The sequence below is a fragment of the Scyliorhinus canicula genome, chromosome 11, assembly GCF_902713615.1.
Source record: "Scyliorhinus canicula chromosome 11, sScyCan1.1, whole genome shotgun sequence".
NCBI classification, from domain to species: Eukaryota; Metazoa; Chordata; class Chondrichthyes; order Carcharhiniformes; family Scyliorhinidae; genus Scyliorhinus; species Scyliorhinus canicula.
Window position 1 is genome coordinate 96,587,093 of NC_052156.1, and position 18,503 is coordinate 96,605,595.

At 49.4% G+C, this 18,503-nt stretch overlaps 1 protein-coding gene across 1 annotated transcript in view; it reads right to left on the reverse strand.

Moving 5' to 3' along the window:
* pfas (phosphoribosylformylglycinamidine synthase) overlaps window positions 1–18,503 on the reverse strand; it is a 308,371-nt gene that overhangs the window by 129,389 nt on the left and 160,479 nt on the right. The window contains exon 10 of the mRNA XM_038812199.1: window positions 18,336–18,464. Coding sequence (XP_038668127.1) covers window positions 18,336–18,464 — 129 coding nt within the window. The remainder of the gene's footprint in view (window positions 1–18,335; window positions 18,465–18,503) is intronic.

The window sequence follows — 18,503 nt, forward strand, 5'->3', positions numbered from 1 at the left end:
TCCTTATACACAGGACAGCAGGGTCAGAGCACAGCACCCAATACACAGGACAGCGGCATTAGCACACACGTCCTAATACACAGGACAGCAGGGTCAGCGCACAGCACCCAATACACAAGACAGCGGGGACAGTGCACTGGTCCCAATACATCGTGTGGAGATGCTCGCGTTGGACTGGGGTGAGCACAGTAAGAAGTCTTACAACACCAGGTTAAATTAAAACAGATTTGTTTCGAATCACTAGCTTTTGGAGAACAGCTCCTTCCTCAGGTGAATGAAGAGATGGGTTCCAGAAACATACATATAGACCAAGTCAACGAAGCAAGACGATGCTTTGAATACGAGTCTTTGCAGGTAATTAAGTCTTTACAGGTCCAGACGGAGCAACTGGAGAGAGGGTTAATCACAAGTTAGAGAGGTATGAATCGTCTCAAGCTATAAGATAATAAGATATAGGAGAATTAGGCCACTCGGCCCAGAGTCTGCTCCGCCATTCAATCATGGCTGATATTTTCTCATCTCCATTCTCCTGCCTTCTCCCCATAACTCCTGATTCCATTATTAATCATGAACCTATCTATCTCTGTCATAAAGACACTCAGTGATTTAGCCTCCACAACCTTCTGCGGCAAAGAGTTCCACAGATTCACCACCCTCAGGCTGAAGAAATTCCTTCTCATTTCTGTTTTAAAGGGTCGTCCCTTTGGTCTGAGATGGTGTCCTCTGGATCCAGTTTTTCCGACAAGTGGAAACATCCTCTCCACGTCCACTCTATCCAGGCCTCGCAGTATCTTATAAGTTTCAATAAGATCCCCCCTCATCCTTCTAAACTCCAACGAGTACAAACCCAGAGTCCTCAACCGTTCCTCATACGACAAAATAAAAGCAAATTACTGATGCTGGAATCTGAAACGAAAGAGAAAATGCTGGAAAATCTCAGCAAGTCTGGCAGCATCTGTAGGGAGAGAAAAGACCTAACGTTTTGAGTCCGATGACTCTTTGTCAAAGCTAACAGACAGAGAAAGTGGGAAATATTTATACTGTGGAGTGAGAATGAAAGATGAGTCATAGCCACAGAAACCCAGGGAAACCGCATACGACAAGTTCTTCATTCCAGGGATTATTCTTGTGAACCTTCGCTGAACCCTTTCCAAGGCTGGAATATCCTTCTTTAGATACGGGACCCAAATCCGGTCACAATATGACAAATGGGGTCTGACCATAGCCTTATACAGCCTCAGAAGTACATCCCTGGCCTTGTCTTCTAGCCCTCTTGACATGAATGCTAACATTGCATTTGCCTTCTTAACTGCCAACTGAACCTGCACGTTAACCTGAAGAGAATCATGAACAAGGACTCCCAAGTCCCCTTGTGCTTCTGATTTCCGAAGCATTTTCCCAATTTAGAAAATAGTCTATGCCTAAATTCCCCCTTCCAAAGTGCATAACCTCACACTTTTCCACATTGTATTTCATTTGCCACTTCACTGCCCACTCTCCTAGCTTGTCCAAATCCTTCTGCAGCCCTCTTGCTTCCTCAATTCTACCTGTCCCTCTACAGATCTTTGTATCGTCTGCAAACTTAGCAGCAGTGCCTTCATTCCTTCTTCCAGATCATTAATGTATATTGTGAAAAGTTGTGGTCCCAGCACAGACCCCTGAGGCACACCATTAGTCACCGGCTGCCATCCTGAAAAAGACCCCTTTATCCTCACTCTCTGGCTTCTGCCAGTCAGCCAATCTATCCATGCCAGGATCTTACCCTTAACACCATGGGCTCTTAACTTATTTAACAGTCTCCTTGCCAAAGGCCTTTTGGAAATCTAAATAAATCATGTCCACTGGTTCTCCTTTGTCCAACTTCCTTGTTACCTCCTCAAAGAACTCTTAACAGGGGCGAAATTCTCCGATCCCCAGCAGGGTCGGAGAATTGCCTGGGGCCGCCAAAAATCCCACCCCCACCGTGGCAGAGATTCTCTGCCACCCGGGAAGTGGCGGCGGCGGGATTCACGCCACTCCGATCGGCCAGACCCCTGCGGCGATTCTCCGGCCCGGATGGGCAGAAGTCCCGCCGCTGGGAGGCCTCTCCCGCCGCCGAGGTTTGAACCACCTCTGGTGGCGGCGGGATCGGCGGCAAGACCGGGCCCCCGGGGTCCTGGGGGAGGCGCGGGGCGATCGGACCCCGGGGGGTGCCTCCACGGTGGCCAGGCCCGCGATCGGGGCCCCCGCTCAGACTCCGGGCCAGTGCCCTGGGTGCACTCTTTCCCCTCCGCCATGGCCATGGCCTCCGCCATGGCGGAAGCGGAAGAGAAACCCACATTGCGCATGCGCCGGTGGTGACGTCAGCGGCCGCTGACCTCACCACCAGCGCATGCGCCAACCGGCGAAAGCCTTTCGGCCAGACCCGCTGCCGCCGGTTTTTTGCGCCAGTCTTCTGGTGCCAACCGCTCCGGCGCGGGGCTAGCTCCCAAAGGTGCGGCACATTCCTCACCTTTGGGGAGGCCCGACCCCGGAGTGGTTGGCGCCACTCCCCTACGCCGGGACCCCCCCCCCCCCCCCAGGCTGGGTAGGGGAGAATCCCGCCCCAGATTTGTCAGACATGACTCCCTTTGACAAAGCCGTGCTGACTCAGTCCTATTTTACCATGCACTTCCAAGTACTCCGCGATCTCATCTTTCATAACAGACTCTAAAATCTTACCAATGACCAAAGTCAGGCTAACCGGCCTATAATTTCCCGTCTTCTACCACCTCCCTTCTTAAACAGTAGTGTTACATTAGCCACTTCACAGTTCTCTGGGACCTTTGTTGCCTCCAATGATTCCTGAAAGATCACCACCAATGCATCTACAATTTCCTCAGCTATCTCTTTTAGGATCCTGGGGTGTAGTCCATCCGGTCCAGGTGACAAAGCCACCTTCAGACCTTTCAGTTTCCCCAGAACATTCTCCTTAGTGGTGGCCACTGCACTGACCTCTGCCCCCTGATTCTCCTGGAGCTAAGTCAGTTGGTAGGGCAGTTGGTAGGATTTCGCAAACCCAGGCCAGATGGTGGGGGGTGAATGTAATGTGACATAAATCCAAGATCCCGGTTGAGGCCGTACTCATGCGTGCAGAACATGGCTGTAAGTATCTGCTCAGTGATTCTGCGTTGTCACGCGTCCTCAGCATCCAACCCGACAACTGCCAATCTCCAGACTCAATTCTGCAACTCTTCAGCTTCATTCTGGATCACAACGTCTTCACCTTGGACAACAAGTTCTTCATGCAGACACACGGAACAGCCACGGTGACCAAATTCACTGCTCAATATGCCAACATCTTCATGCACAAGTTTGAACAAGACCTCCTCACCGCACAGGACCTTCAACTGCCGTTATACACCAGATACATGGATGGCAGCACAGTAGCACAAGTGGATAGCACTGTGGCTTCACAGCGCCAAGTCCCAGGTTCGATTCCCCACTGGGTCACTGTCTGTGCGGAGTTTGCATGTTCTCCCGGTGTCTGTGTGGGTTTCCTCCGGGTGCTCCGGTTTCCTCCCACAGTCCAAAGACGTGCAGATTAGGTCGATTGGCCTTGATAAATTGCCCTTTGTGACCAAAAAATGTTATGACGGGTTATTGGGTTGTGGAGGTGGGGGCTTAAGTGGGTCAGTGCAGATTCAATCGGCCGAGTGGCCTCCTTCTGCACTGTGTGTTCTATGTTCTATGTTCACTGCTGCCTCACAGCTCCAGGGAACCAGGTTCAATTCCGGCCTCGGGTTACTGTTTGCGTGGGTTTCCTCATAGGTCTAATTCATAATCATCTGCCATCTCGGCTCTTCCACATGAGTTCTCACTACATTAGGAATTGAATTTTTAAGCGCCTCCAGAATGATCATTTCTTTGAGAGCTTCATACGTTTGGTCTATTTTTAAAGCCCTTATCCACCTATCGAAATTACTCGGTTTGATCCTTTTAAACTCCATGTATGTTTGACCAGGTTCTTTCCTCAAATTTCTAAACCTTTGTCTGCAGGCTTCAGGCACTAGTTCATATGCACCTAAGGGGCAGCAGGGTAGCATGGTGGTTAGCATAAATGCTTCACAGCTCCAGGGTCCCAGGTTCGATTCCCGGCTGGGTCACTGTCTGTGTGGAGTCTGCACGTCCTCCCCCTGTGTGCGTGGGTTTCCTCCGGGTGCTCCGGTTTCCTCCCACAGTCCAAAGATGTGCGGGTTAGGTGGATTGGCCATGCTAAATTGCCCATAGTGTCCTAATAAAAGTAAGGTTAAGGGGGGGGTTGTTGGGTTACGGGTATAGGGTGGATACGTGGGTTTGAGTAGGGTGATCATGGCTCGGCACAACATTGAGGGCCGAAGGGCCTGTTCTGTGCTGTACTGTTCTATGTTCTATGTTCTATGGATTTTTTCACCTCGTCATACGTCCCAGATACCTCCTCTGGTAGTGATGTAAACACTTCACTAGCCCTACCTATCAGCTTTGTTTGAATCAGGAATACCCACATGTCCTGTGGCCATTTCATTTATTTACCTACCTTCTCGAATGAAATGAAAAAGGTTTCTACCTCCTTCTCATCAAACCTTGGCAATGCTTGGTCATATTTAAATAGATCCCTACCAAGCCTTCGACTATGACAATCTCTCTCACTATTCTTAAACTGTACATTTCTCTTTACGTCCTCCAATTTTAACTGGCTGTCAGGTTTCATGGCTATTTTCTGAAATTTCAAGTCTCCCTCTTTTTCCCTTTCTTCTCTCTCCTTTTCTTTTTCCTCTCACCTTTTTGTTTTCCCTGAACTGTACCTCCCTTTCTCTCTCTTTTACCCTCATTTCGTATTCAAGCCGCTTTACTTCTTTTTCATGTTCATCTGTAATTAATTAAACTAGTATGGCAGGGGAGTGGGTAACGGAGCAGTAGGTCAGAAGGTGAAAAAATTGAGGGAGAACTAGGAAATAGGGCCAGTATGGCTCTGAGGAAGAGCAGACAGGGAGATATTGCTGAAAACAACGGGACTGGTGGCCAGAGGCGCATATGTTTTAATGCAAGAAGTATAACAGGTAAGGCAGATGAACTTCGAGCTTGGATTAGTACTTGGAACTATGATGTTGTTGCCATCACAGAGACCTGGTTGAGGGAAGGACAGGATTGGCAGTTAAACGTTCCAGGATTTAGATGTTTCAGGCGGGATACAGGGGGGTGTAAAAGGGGCGGAGGAGTTGCGCTACTGGTTAGGGAGAATATCACAGTTGTACTGCGGGAGGACACCTGAGGGCAGCGAGGCTATATGGGGAGAAATCAGGAATAAGAATGGTATGGTCACAATGTTGGGGGTTTACTACAAGCCTCCCAACAGCCAGCGGGAGATAGAGGAGCAGACAGGTAGACAGATTTTGGAAAGGAGTAAAAGCAACAGGGTTGTTGCGATGGGAGACTTTAACTTCCCCAATATTGACTGGGACTCACTTAGTGCTAGGGGCCTGGATGGGGCAGAGTTTGTAAGGAGCATCCAGGAGGGCTTCTTAAAACAATATGTAGACAGTCCAACTAGGGAAGGGGCTGTATTGGACCTGGTATTGGGGAATGAGCCCAGCCAGGTGGTGGAAGTTTTAGTATGGGATCATTTCGGGAACAGTGATCACAATTCAGTAAGTTTTAAAGTGTTGGTGGACGAGGATAAGAGTGAACTTCCGGTGGCGGCTATGAGGGAGTAGGTCGCACATTTGGTGGCTCACGCTTCGGTCGGACTTTTGGACCTTTTCCCCTGACTTCTTTGCGCTTTTGAGCGGGAAACTGGAAAGCAATAATACTCAGGCACAGGACCCATACAGAATTGTATGGACCTAAGAAGCCAGAGGGACCGTAAACAGCAGAAGAAGTGGTCGAGTAAGGGCACAGTGGAGGCTGTGAGAGAGACCAGCATGGCTGGTGTTCAGAGCAAGGAACCGACAGCCCATCCCACAATGGAGCAGCTGCTGCAGACAATGAAGGAGGGCTTTTTAGCTCTCAAGCGTGACAACTTGGAGCCGTTACAGAAGTCGATTGACCAGATGGGAAAAAGCTGGATGATCAGGCTGAGAAGCTCCAGCAGTTGGAGAAGTCAGTGGAGGAGCAGGCTGACTTTCAAACGGTGGCGGATGTGGAGATTCGGAGGCTGAGGAACCAGCAAAAAGTGTTTCTGGAAAGCCTGGAGGACCTGGACAACAGATCTCGCTGGCAGAATGTGAGAATTGTGGGCCACCCGGAGGGGGCAGAGGGGCTAGACGCTGCCGCATATGTGGAGGGTATGTTCCAGAAGTTGCTGGGGAACGAAGTGTTCCCACGCCCGCCAGTGATGGACAGGGCACACAGAGTGCAGGTGAGGCAGCCTCGACGAGGGGGTCCCCCACAAGCGATGGTGGTATGCTTTCACAGGTACCTGGACAAGGAACGGGTGCTGCAATGGGCAAAGAGCACACAAAGCTGTATTTGGGACAATACCACCCTCCGTGTGTACTAGGATTTGAGCGCTGAGGTGGCCAGGAGGAGGAGAGGCTACAGGCAGGTGAAGGAGATACTGTATCTCAGGGGGCAGCAGGGTAGCATGGTGGTTAGCATAAATGCTTCACAGCTCCAGGGTCCCCGGTTCGATTCCCGGCTGGGTCACTGTCTGTGTGGAGTCTGCACGTCCTCCCCCTGTGTGCGTGGGTTTCCTCCGGGTGCTCCGGTTTCCTCCCACAGTCCAAAGATGTGCGGGTTAGGTGGATTGGCCATGCTAAATTGCCCGTAGTGTCCTAATAAAAGTAAGGTTAGGGGGGGGGGGGGTTGTTGGGTTACGCGTATAGGGTGTATACGTGGGTTTGAGTAGGGTGATCATGGCTCGGCACAACATTGAGGGCCGAAGGGCCTGTTCTGTGCTGTACTGTTCTATGTTCTATGTTCTATGTATAAAAATAAGGTGAAATTCGGGCTGCTTTTTCCAGCGCGGCTGTGAGTTACATATAAGGGTCAGCACCACTATTTCGAGGAACCCGAAGAGGTGATGGACTTCATTAAGAAGCAAGGGCTGGCCCTGAGCTGAGGACGTTTGGACTCATGTTAGAGCTTTTAAGTATATGTGGTGTCTCTCCCGTTTTGAAAAGCGCCTGCATGTTTGGCTCCGTTTTTGTCGTTTCCTTTTTCGACCTTGTTGGGGGTTGGAATGTGGTAGGGATGTATCTTCTTTTTTTTTTTTGCGTGCTTTTTGCGTGGTTTACCTGAATGTTTCCATTTTGGGCTCTTTGATTAGTTGGAGTTTGGCTGGGGGGACATTAATAAAGAAAACAGTTAAAAGAGTTGGGTTAAAATGTATGCTTATGGGGAACTTTGTGCAATCTTTTTTGTGTCTGTATGGGAAGGACTGAAGAGGGCCTGTTATTTCTTATCTTTTTTTTCCTGTTTAACTTGAATTGTGCTATTGTGGGGGTTGTTTGCGACTTGTATAGAGTGTTTGCTTAAATAGGGCTGACATAGTCTGAAGGCGGACATAGTCATGCTGCAGGAGACGCACCTGAAAGTGGCAGACCAGGTTAGGTTAAGGAAGGGCTGGGTCAGTCAGGTCTTCCATTCGGGGCTTGATTCTAAGACGAGGGGGGTTGCGATCCTGATTAATAAAAGGGTACAATTTGAGGCGGAGGGCACAGTTGTGGATGGGGGTGGTAGGTTCGTTATGGTGAGGGGTAAGCTCGAAGGGGTGAGATAGTCCTGGTCAGTGTGCATGCCCCTAATTGGGACAATGTGGATTTTATTAGGAGGATGCTAGGGAAGATCCCCGACTTCGACTCGCGTAGGTTGATCATGGGCGGGGACTTTAATACAGTCCTGGACCCGAGTCTGGACCGGTCATGCTCAAGAACGGGCAGGTTTCCACCGATGGCAAAGGAACTGATAAGGCTCATGGAGCAAATGGGGGGAGCAGATCCGTGGAGATTTAGCCGGCCGACGGCGAGGGAGTTCTCGTACTACTCCCACATCCACAAGGTGTATTCCCGAATTGACTACTTTGTTGTCAGTAGGGACCTGCTGGCCGGAATGGTGGGAGCAGAATTCGGCAATTGCTCCGCACTGGTAAGACCTGCAGTTTTGAAAGGACAGCTTTCAGCGCCCACCATGGAGGCTGGCAGTTGGACTACTCGCGGACGAGGCGGTGTGTGAGAGGCTGAGGAAATGCAAGCAGAATTACCTGCAGGTGAACGATACTGGAGAAGTCTCGGCAGCGGTGCTCTGGGAGGCACTGAAGGCAGTGGTGAGAGGGGAGCTGATTTCAGTCCGGGCGCACAGGGACAGGAAACATAGGGCAGAGACGGACCGACTGATTAAGGAAATTCTACGGACGAACAGGAGTTACGCGGAAACCCCGAGGCCAGAGTTACTCAGGAAATGAAACGACAGAGGCTGCAGGCCGAATTTGGGGTGCTGACTCCAGGCAAGGCTGTAGAGCAGCTTAGAAAGGTAAAAGGGACGATTTATGAGCATGGGGAGAAGACCAGTAGAATGCTTGTGCAGCAATTAAAGAAGAGGGAAGCGGCTAGGGAAATAGGGAGGGCAGTGGACGGGGAGGGTCTAATGGGTGACCTGGCAGGGCTGAACAAGGTCTTTAGGGACTTTTATAGGAAGCTGTACAGTTCGGAACGCCCCGGGGGACATGAGGTAATTCCTGGACGGACTGACCTTCCCAAGAATGGGGAGGGGGTTGGTGGACGGACTGGAGCCCTGGTCAGGATCGAAGGGGGGGCCTGAAGGTCATGCAGTGGGGCAAAGCCCCGGGGCCGGACGGGTATCCGGTGGAGTTCCACAAAAAATTTGCCGGGATAGTGGGGCCGGTGCTGGTCAGGGTCTTTAACGAGGCAACAGGCAGAGGGAGCTTACCCCTGACGATGTCGCAGGCCACCATCTCGCTCATTCTGAAACGGGATAAGGACCTGGAGGCCTGTGGGTCATACAGGCTAATCTCTTTGATCAACGTAGACACCAAGTTACTGGCCAAGATTTTGGTGACCAGGATTGAGGACTGTGTACCGGATGTCATTGTGGAGGACCAAACCGGGTTTGTAAAGGGGAGACAGCTGGTGGCCAACATAAGGCGGCTGCTCGGCGTGATTATGATGCCCCCGGAGAGTAGGGTGGTAGAGATAGTGGTAGGCATGGATGCTGAAAAGGTAGAGTGGGATTATCTGTGGGAGGTACTTGGACGGTTCGGGTTCGGGGCGGGGTTCATCGTCTGGGTGAGGCTATTGTATCAGGCCCCAGAGGCGAGTGTAAGGACGAACTGGACGACATTGGAGTACTTGAGACTGCACCGTGGGACAAGACAGGGCTGCCCTCTCTCCCCACTGCCGTTTGCGCTGGCCATAGCTGGCAATTGCACCGAGAGCTTCTAGAGGCTGGAAAGGGCTGGTCCGGGGGGGGGGTGGAACATAGAATCTCGTTATACATGGATGATCTGCTGTTATATGTATCGGACCCAATGGTGGGGATGGACGGTATTATGGCAACCCTGAGGAAATTTGGCCGGTTCTCCGGATACAAACTGAACATGGCGAAGAGCGAGATGTTTGTAATTCAGGCGAGGGGGCAGGAGAGTCGGCTGAAGGGGTTGCCGTTCAGGCTAGTTGGGGAGAGTTTCCGGTATTTGGGGATTCAGGTGGCACGGGACTGGGGCAGGTTGCATAAGCTCAACTTGTCCCGACTGGTGGAGGGAGGAGGTCCAGAGGTGGGATGCGCTCCCACTGTCATTGGCGGGGAGGGTGCAGACTGTTAACATGACGATTCTCCCGCGGTTCTTATTTGTTTTTCAGTGTCTCCCCATCTTTATACCACGGTCCTTCTTTAAGAGGCTGAATAAAATTATTCTGGGATTTGTATGGGCTGGGAAGTCCCCGCGGGTGATGCTTGAAAGGAACAGAGGAGAAGGGGGGCTGGCGTTGCCGAACTTCAGCAACTATTACTGGGCGGCCAACATAGCGATGATAAGGAAATGGATGGTGGGTGCGGGGTTGGTTTGGGAGCGGATGGAGGCTGCTTCCTGCAGGGGCACTAGCTTAGCAGCCCTGGTCACGGTGCCTCTGCCGCTTCTGCCGGCACGGTACTCCACCAGCCCGATAGTGGTGGCGGCTCTTCGGATCTGGAGCCAGTGGAGGAGGCATGTAGGGGAGGTAAGAGCATCGGTGTGGACCCCAATCTGCGGCAACCACCGATTTCCTCCAGGGAACATGGACGGGGGGTATCGACTGTATCGGCTAGGGTAGAGTCGAGTAGAGTAGGGGGATATTGAGGCAGGTCCATGCGTGAACAGAGCCGCGGTTTGCACGATGTTGAATTTGTGTCTTGACTTCTTGTTTTTGTACTGTACAATGTCACTTTTGCTATATGCCTAAAATACCTCAATAGAATTGCTTGTTTAAAAAAAAGACAAGGGTAAGAGTGGTCCGAGGGTGAATGTGCTAAATTGGGGGAAGGCTAATTATAACAATATTAGACGGGAACTGAAGAACCTAGTTTGAGGGCGGATGTTTGAGGGTAAATCTTTCAAATGTCGGTTGAAAGGAATTCAGGACCGGCATGTTCCTGTGAGGAAGAAGGATAAATCTGGCAAATTTCAAGAACCTTGGATAACAAGAGATATTGTAGGCCTCGTCACAAAGAAAAATGAGGCAGTTGTCAGGGTGAGAAGGCTGGGAACAGACGTGTGGAATATAAGGAAAGTAGGAAGGAACTTAAGCAAGGAGTCAGGAGGGCTAGAAGGGGTCACGAAAAGTCATTGGCAAATAGGGTTAAGGAAAATCCTTTTTTACAAGTACATAAAAAGCAAGAGGGTAGCCAGGGAGAAGTTTGGCCCACTGAAGGACAGGGGAGGGAATCTATGTGTGCAGCAGAGGAAATGGGCAAGGGACTAAATGAATACTTTGCATCAGTATTCACCAAAGAGAAGGAATTGGTGGATGTTGAGTCCGGAGAAGGGTGTGTAGATAGCCTGGGTCACATTGATATCCAAAAAGACGAGGTGTTGGGTGTCTTGAAAAATATTACAGTTGTTTAAGTCCCCAGGGCCTGATGGGATCTACCCCAGAATACTGAAGGAGGCAAGAGAGGAAATTGCTGAGGCCTTGACAAAAATCTTTGGCTCCTCCCTGTCTTCAGGTGATGTCCCGGAGGACTGGAGAATAGCCAATGTTGTTCCTTTGTTTAAGAAGGGTAGCAAGGATAATCCAGGGAAGTACAGGTCGGTAAGCCTTACGTCAGTGGTAGGGAAATTACTGGAGAGAATTCTTCGAGATAGGATCGACTCCCATTTGGAAGCAAGTGGACATATTAACGAGAGGCAGCACGGTTTTGTGAAGGGGAGGTCGTCTCTCACTAACTTGACAAGAGTTTTTCGAGGAGGTCACAAAGATGATTGATGCAGGTAGGGCAGTGGATGTTGTCAAAATGGACTTCAGGAAGGCCTTTGTCAAGGTCCCTCATGGCAGACTGGTACAAAATGTGAAGTCACACGAGATCAGAGGTGAGCTGGCAAGATAGATACAGAACTGGCTAGGTCACAGAAGGCAGAGAGTAGCAATGGAAGGGTGCTTTTCTGATTGGAGGGCTGTGACTAGTGGGTGTTCCGCAGGGATCAGTGCTGGGACCTTTGCTGTTTGTCGTATATATAAATGATGTGGAGGAAAATGTAACGAGTCTGATTAGTAAGTTTGCGGACGACACAAAGGTTGGTGGAACTGCGGATAGCGGTGAGGACTGTCAGAGGATACAGCAGGATTTAGATCTTTTGGAGACTTGGGCGGAGAGATGGCAGATGGAGTTTAATCGGGACAAATGTGAGGTAATGCATTTTGGAAAGTCAAATACAGGTGGGAATATACAGTGAATGGTAGAACCCTCAAGAGTATTGACAATCAGAGAAATCTAGGTGTACAGGTCCACAGATCACTGAAAGGGGCAACAGAGATGGAGAAGGTAGTCAAGAATACTTGCGTTCATTGACCGGGGCATTGAGTATAGAAATTGGCAAGTCATGTTGCAGCTGTATAGAACTTTAGTTAGGCCACACTCGGAGTATAGTGTTCAGTTCTGGTCACCAGAAGGATGTGGCGGCTTTAGAGAGTGCAGAAGAGATTTACCAGGATGCTGCCTGGTATGGAGGGCATTAGCTATGAGGAGAGTCTGAATAAGCTTAGATTGTTCTCACTGGAAGGAAGGAGGTTGAGGGGCGACCTGATAGAGGTCTACAAAATTATGAGGGGCATAGACAGAGTAGATAGTCAGAGACTTTTTCCCCAGGGTAGAGGGGTCAATTACTAGGGGGCATAGGTTTAAGGTGCGAGGGGCAAGGTTTAGAGGAGATGTACGAGGCAAGTTTTTTTACACAGAGGGTAATGGGTGCCTGGAACTCGCTGCCGGAGGTGGTGGAAGCAGGCACGATAGTGACGTTTAAGGGGCATCTTGACAAATGGGATGGGAATAGAGGGATACGGACCCCGGAAGTGTAGAAGATTTTAGTTTTGACGGGCAGCATGATCGGCGCAGGCCTGGAGGGCCGAAGGGCCTGTTCCTGTGCTGTACTTTTCTTTGTTCTTTGAATACTTGCCATTTCCAGTGATTCTGACTGTGTCTTAGGCAATTTTAAATGCTCAGCTGCCGCTGCAATTACCTCTTCTTTTCATATTTTATCAGGTAATGTTAACTGCAATGTTTTTGCCAAATCTAAATGCCTTTTTTTAGTCTCTGTATGTGACCTTCTCCACCCCCAAAAACGTCTGGACCTCTGAAGAGCCATTATCCGCAACACACTCCCTACCTAAACTGGAATACACCACCTGAAAAGCAAACAGCAATATGCTCACCCCTCACTGTCTTTTAAGTTCACTAAGCCAACCCAATCACGAGAGATAGACTTTTACCCCATGAGCCGCCAATTTGTTATGGGCCAGGGTTTAGAAAACTCCAAAGTATATCATGGAGTTCACCTAACCTACAACTGTTTATTTATTTTGGCTACGATGAGCACATGGGCCTGCCTTACAGGTGTTATTCAACAGAGTCCTTAAGCACTTTTAATCAAAAAACAAAGTTTATTCTACACATTTAGTTAACATTTTTATAAACACACAGTGAACATTTTTATCAACTGCCAACATAAATACCCCACACAGCTACAGTATTCCTTGTATAGCCCTTAATAAATTTCAATTAAGCTGTTCCAATTTAATAACCAGATCCCATAAACCAGAAAATCCTTTTGAAAGGTGTGGCCCAGCAAACAGCACTCAAGACCTGGTTTGGATGCTCTTGCGCCCTTTCCAAACTGCAGGCTTGAATTTCTTCCAGAAAACAATTATTTTTCTTCAAGTTATCAAGCAGTCTGGAAATAGCTTTTAAAATGCAGATAGAGAAACAGGACAAGACTTCTCTGTCCGAGTCCAGCAGCCAAATGTGAAAACGAAAGCAAAAAAATCAGAGCCACAGCCCTGCTCCACCCACACAATGAGATCACTGAAGCCATGTGATAAGACAAAAACATTTCTTAAAGGGACACTCTCATGACAATTGGGTGCTGTGTGCTGATCCCGCTGTCCTGTATATTGGGCCCTGTACGCTGACCCTGCTGTCCTGAGTATTGAGACCATTGCGCTTTCCCACTGTTCAGTGTATTGGGTGCTGTGTACTGACCCCACTATCCTGTGTGTTAGGTGCTGTGCACTGAACCCACTGTCCTCTGTATTGGGACCATTGCGCTGTCCCTGTTATCCTGTGTATTGGGTGCAGTGCGCTGTACCTGCTATCCTACGTATTGGGACCAGTGCATTGTCCCGGCTGTCCTGTGTATTGGGTGCTGTGCACTGTCCCCATTGGATGCTGTGCGTTGACACTACTTTCCTGTGTATTTTGTATTCTGGGCTGTCTCTGCTGTCCTGTTTATTGGGTCCAGTATGCTGACCCTGCTGTCCTGTGTATTGAGTGCTGCGCACTGTACCTGCTGTCCTATGTATTGGGCACAGTAAGAAGTCTTACAACACCAGGTTAAAGTAAAACAGGTTTGTTTCGAATCACTAGCTTTCAGAGTACAGCTCCTTCCTCAGGTGAATGAAGAGGTGGGTTCCAGAAACATATTTATAGACAAAGTCACTGATGCAACACGATGCTTTGAATGCGAGTCTTTGTAGGTAATTAAGTCTTTACAGATCCAGACGGAGCAACTGGAGAGTGGGTTAATCACAGGTTAAAGATGTGTGAATTGTCTCAAGCCAGGACAATTGGTAGGATTTTGCAAGCCCAGGTCAGACGGTGGGGGGTGAATGTAATGCAACATGAATCCAAGGTCCCAGTTGAGGCAGCAGCCATGTGCGGAACTTAGCGATAAGTTTCTGCTCAGCGATTCTGCGTTGTCAACCGTCCTGATGGTCGCCTTGGAGAACGCTTACCCAAAGATCAGAGGCTAAATGCCCTTGACTGCTGAAGTGTTCCCCGACTTGAAGGGAACATACATAGAACATAGAAAATACAGCACAGAATAGGCCCTTCGGCCCACGATGTTGTGCCGAACTTTTGTCCTAGATTAAGAACAAATCAATCGACACCCCAGCATTCTACCGTAATCCATGTACCTATCCAATAGCCGCTTGAAGGTCCCTAATGTTTCCGACTCAACTACTTCCACAGGCAGTGCATTTCATGCCCACTACTCTCTGGGTAAAGAACCTACCTCTGACTTCCCCCTATATCTTCCACCACTCACTTTAAATTTATGTCCCCTTGTAATGGTTTGTTCCATCCGAGGAAGTCTCTGACTGTCTACTCTATTCCCCTGGTCACCTTGTAAACCTCTATCAAGTCACGCCTCATCCTTCTCCATTCTAATTCTGGGGGCCTCACGGTAGCATGGTGGTTAGCATCAATGCTTCACAGCTCCAGGGTCCCAGGTTCGATTCCCAGCTGGGTCACTGTCTGTGTGGAGTCTGCACGTCCTCCCTGTGTGTGCGTGGGTTTCCTCCAGGTGCTCCGGTTTCCTCTCACAGTCCAAAGATGTGCAGGTTAGGTGGATTGGCCGTGCTAAATTGCCCGTAGTGTAAGGTTAATGGGGGGATTGTTGGGTTACGGGTATACAGGTTACGTGGGTTTAAGTAGGGTGATCATTGCTCGGCACAACATCGAGGGCCGAAGGGCCTGATCTGTGCTGTACTGTTCTATGTTCTAATGAGAAAAGGCCTAGCACCCTCAACCTTTCCTCGTAAGACCTACTCTCCATGCCAGGCAACAACCTGGTAAATCTCCTTTGCACCTTTTCCAAAGCTTCCAAATCCTTCCTAAAATGAGGTGACCAGAACTGTACACAGTACTCCAAATGTGGCCTTATCAAGGTTTTGTACAGCTGCATCATCACCTCACGGCTCTTAAATTCAATCCCTCTGCTAATGAACGCTAGCACACCATAGGCCTTCTTCCCAGCTCTATCCACTTGAGTGGCAACTTTCAAAGATCTATGAACATAGACCCCAAGATCTCTCTGCTCCTCCACATTGCCAAGAACCCTACCTTCAACCCTGTATTCTGCATTCATATTTGTCCTTCCAAAATGGACAACCTCACACTTTTCAGGGTTAAACTCCATCTGCCACTTCTCAGCCCAGCTCTGCATCCTATCTATGTCTCTTTGCAGCCGAGAACAGCGCTCCTCACCATCCACAACTCCACCAATCTGCATATCGTCTGCAAATTTACTGAACCACCCTTCAACTCCCTCATCCAAGTCATTAGTGAAAATCACAAACGGCAGAGGACGCAGAACTGATCCCTGCGGTACGCCACTGGTAACTGGGCTCCAGGCTGAATATTTGCCATTCACCACCACTCTCTGACTTCTATTGGTTAGCCAGTTCGTTATCCAACTGGCCAAATTCCCCACTATCCCATGCCTCCTTACTTTCTGCATAAGCCTAGCATGGGGAACCTTATCAAATGCCTTACTAAAATCCATGTACAGTACATCCACTGCTTTACCTTCATCCACGTGCTTCCTCAAAGAATTCAATAAGCCTTGTGAGGCAAGACCTACCGCTCACAAATCCGTGCTGACTCGATTCCTGCCTGGCGATTGTCACACGATGTCCGTTCATCCGTTCTTGCAGCGTCTGCATGGTCTCACCAATGTACCACGCTTCGGGACATCCTTTCCTGCAGCGTATGAGGTAGACAACCTTGGCTGAATCGCAGGAATATGTACCATGTACCTGGTGGGTAGTGTTCTGACGTGTATTGGTGGTACCCATGTCGATGATCTGGCACATCTTGCAGAGATTGCCATGGCAGGGTTGTGTGGTGTCGTGGTCGCTGTTCTGAAGGCTGGGTAGTTTGCTGCAAACAATGGTCTGTTTGAGGTTGCGCGGTTGTTTGAAGGCAAGTAGTGGGGGTGTGGGGATGACCTTGGCAAGACGTTCGTCTTCATCAATGATGTGTTGAAGGCTGCAAAGAAGATGTCGTAGTTCTCTGCTCCGGGAAAGTACCGGACGACGAAGGGTACATTTTTGCTGTGGCGCGTTGGAAATGTCGATCGATGAGTCGAGCGCTATATCCCGTTCGTACGAGTGCATCTTTTAGCGTCTGTAGATGTCTGTTACGCTCCTCCTCGTCTGAGCAGATCCTGTGTATACGGAGGGCTTGTCCATAGGGGATGGCTTCTTTAATGTGTTTAGGGGGAAGCTGGAGAAGTGGAGCATCGTGAGGTTATCCAAGGGCTTGCAGTAAAGCGAAGTGCTGAGGTGGCCGTCCTTGATGGAGATGAGTGTGTCCAAAAATGCGACCGATCTTGGAGGGTAGTCCACGGTGAGTCTGATGGTGGGATGGAACTTATTGATGTCATCGTGCAGTTGTTTCAGTGCTTCTTCGCCGTTGGCCCAAAGGTAAAAAATGTCACAGAACATAGACATAGAACATACAGTGAGAAGGAGGCCATTCGGCCCATTGAGTCTGCACCGACCCATTTAAGCTCTCACTTCCACGCTATACCCGTAACCTCCACAACCCAACAACCCCTCCCAACCTCTTTTTGGTCACTAAGGGAATTTATCATGGCCAATCACCTAACCTGCACGTCTTTGGACTGTGGGAGGAAGCCGGAGCACCCGGAGGAAACCCACGCAGACATGGGGAGAACGTGCAGACTCCGCACAGACAGTGACCCAGCGGGGAATCGAACCTGGGGCCCTGGTGCTGCCCCTGTGCTAACCACTATGCCACTGTCGCCTTCTGCAGAGAATTAACTGGATCTTTTTGGAGAGAATTAGTTGGACCCTTTCATCAGATATCCAGAATCAAAGCTGAAACTACACTGGAACCTTGGGACTCTGGAATTCCAGTGGAATAATATCCAATCATCACCAGTTACTGGGCAGAGCACAACCTTTTGGGACAATCCATTGGCCACCAGTCAATCAATCAAACTAAAACTCAACCCACCTCTGTCAATGGACAATCGCCAGTAAAAACCATCACAGTGATCACTCCTGCTATGAAATCCTCTGCTTGAATTAGAGAAACAAGCTTTAAAGATACATGTCCATGATTCATCCGTGAATCAAAAATGCAACAGTAAAAATGAAAGGAAGGGAAAATAAGGGAACAAACGGAATGAACAGGAAGGACCCTTCAAAAGCTGTCCCTTCAAACAGTCCCAGGACAGGTACAGAAGGGTGTTAGATACAGAATAAAGCTCCCTCTACACTGTCCCCGGCTTGGGTCACTGTCTGTGCGGAGTCTGCATGTTCTCCCTGTGTCTGCGTGGGTTTCCTCTGGGTGCTCCGGTTTCCTCCTACAGTCCAAAGCTGTGCAGGTTAGGTGGATTGGCCACGCTAAATTGTCCTTAGTGTCTAAAAAGGTTGGGTGGGGTTAATGGGTTCGGGTGGAGGTCGCTGGCCCAAAGGGCCTCCTTCTGCACTGTCAAATCTATGTCTATATGTCTGTGTCTAAACAATCCAAGGACAGGTACATCAGGGGTTATGTACAGAGTAAAGCTCCCTCTACACTGTCCTCATCGAACACACCCATTGACAGGTACAGCACTGTGTTAGATACAGCGTAAAGCTCCCTCTACATTGTCCTCATTGAACACTCCCAGGCAAGGTACAGCATAGGGTTAGATACAGAGTGAAGCTCCCTCTGCACCGTCACCATAAAACAATCCCAGCAAAGATAGAGCACGGGGTTAGATACAGAGTAAAGCTCTCTCTACACCGTCCCCAACAAATGCACCAGCCCAGCACCATAAAACCCTTGGCTGTCCAGTGTCCTCAAAATACCATATCTCCATGAACAAAAGCAGCATGCACCTGGTTTTGGTTGCTCTTTGTCGATATGCTGATCTTCAATGGTTCCAATACCAGCGCTGAACATCACTGGTTTCACCCACTCTCTCCTCTCTTGACCAGGGAGCAGCATCCCAAATGAACGGGCAAATCCTTCAAGTCAAACAAGACATCAGTCAAATCCAAAGACAC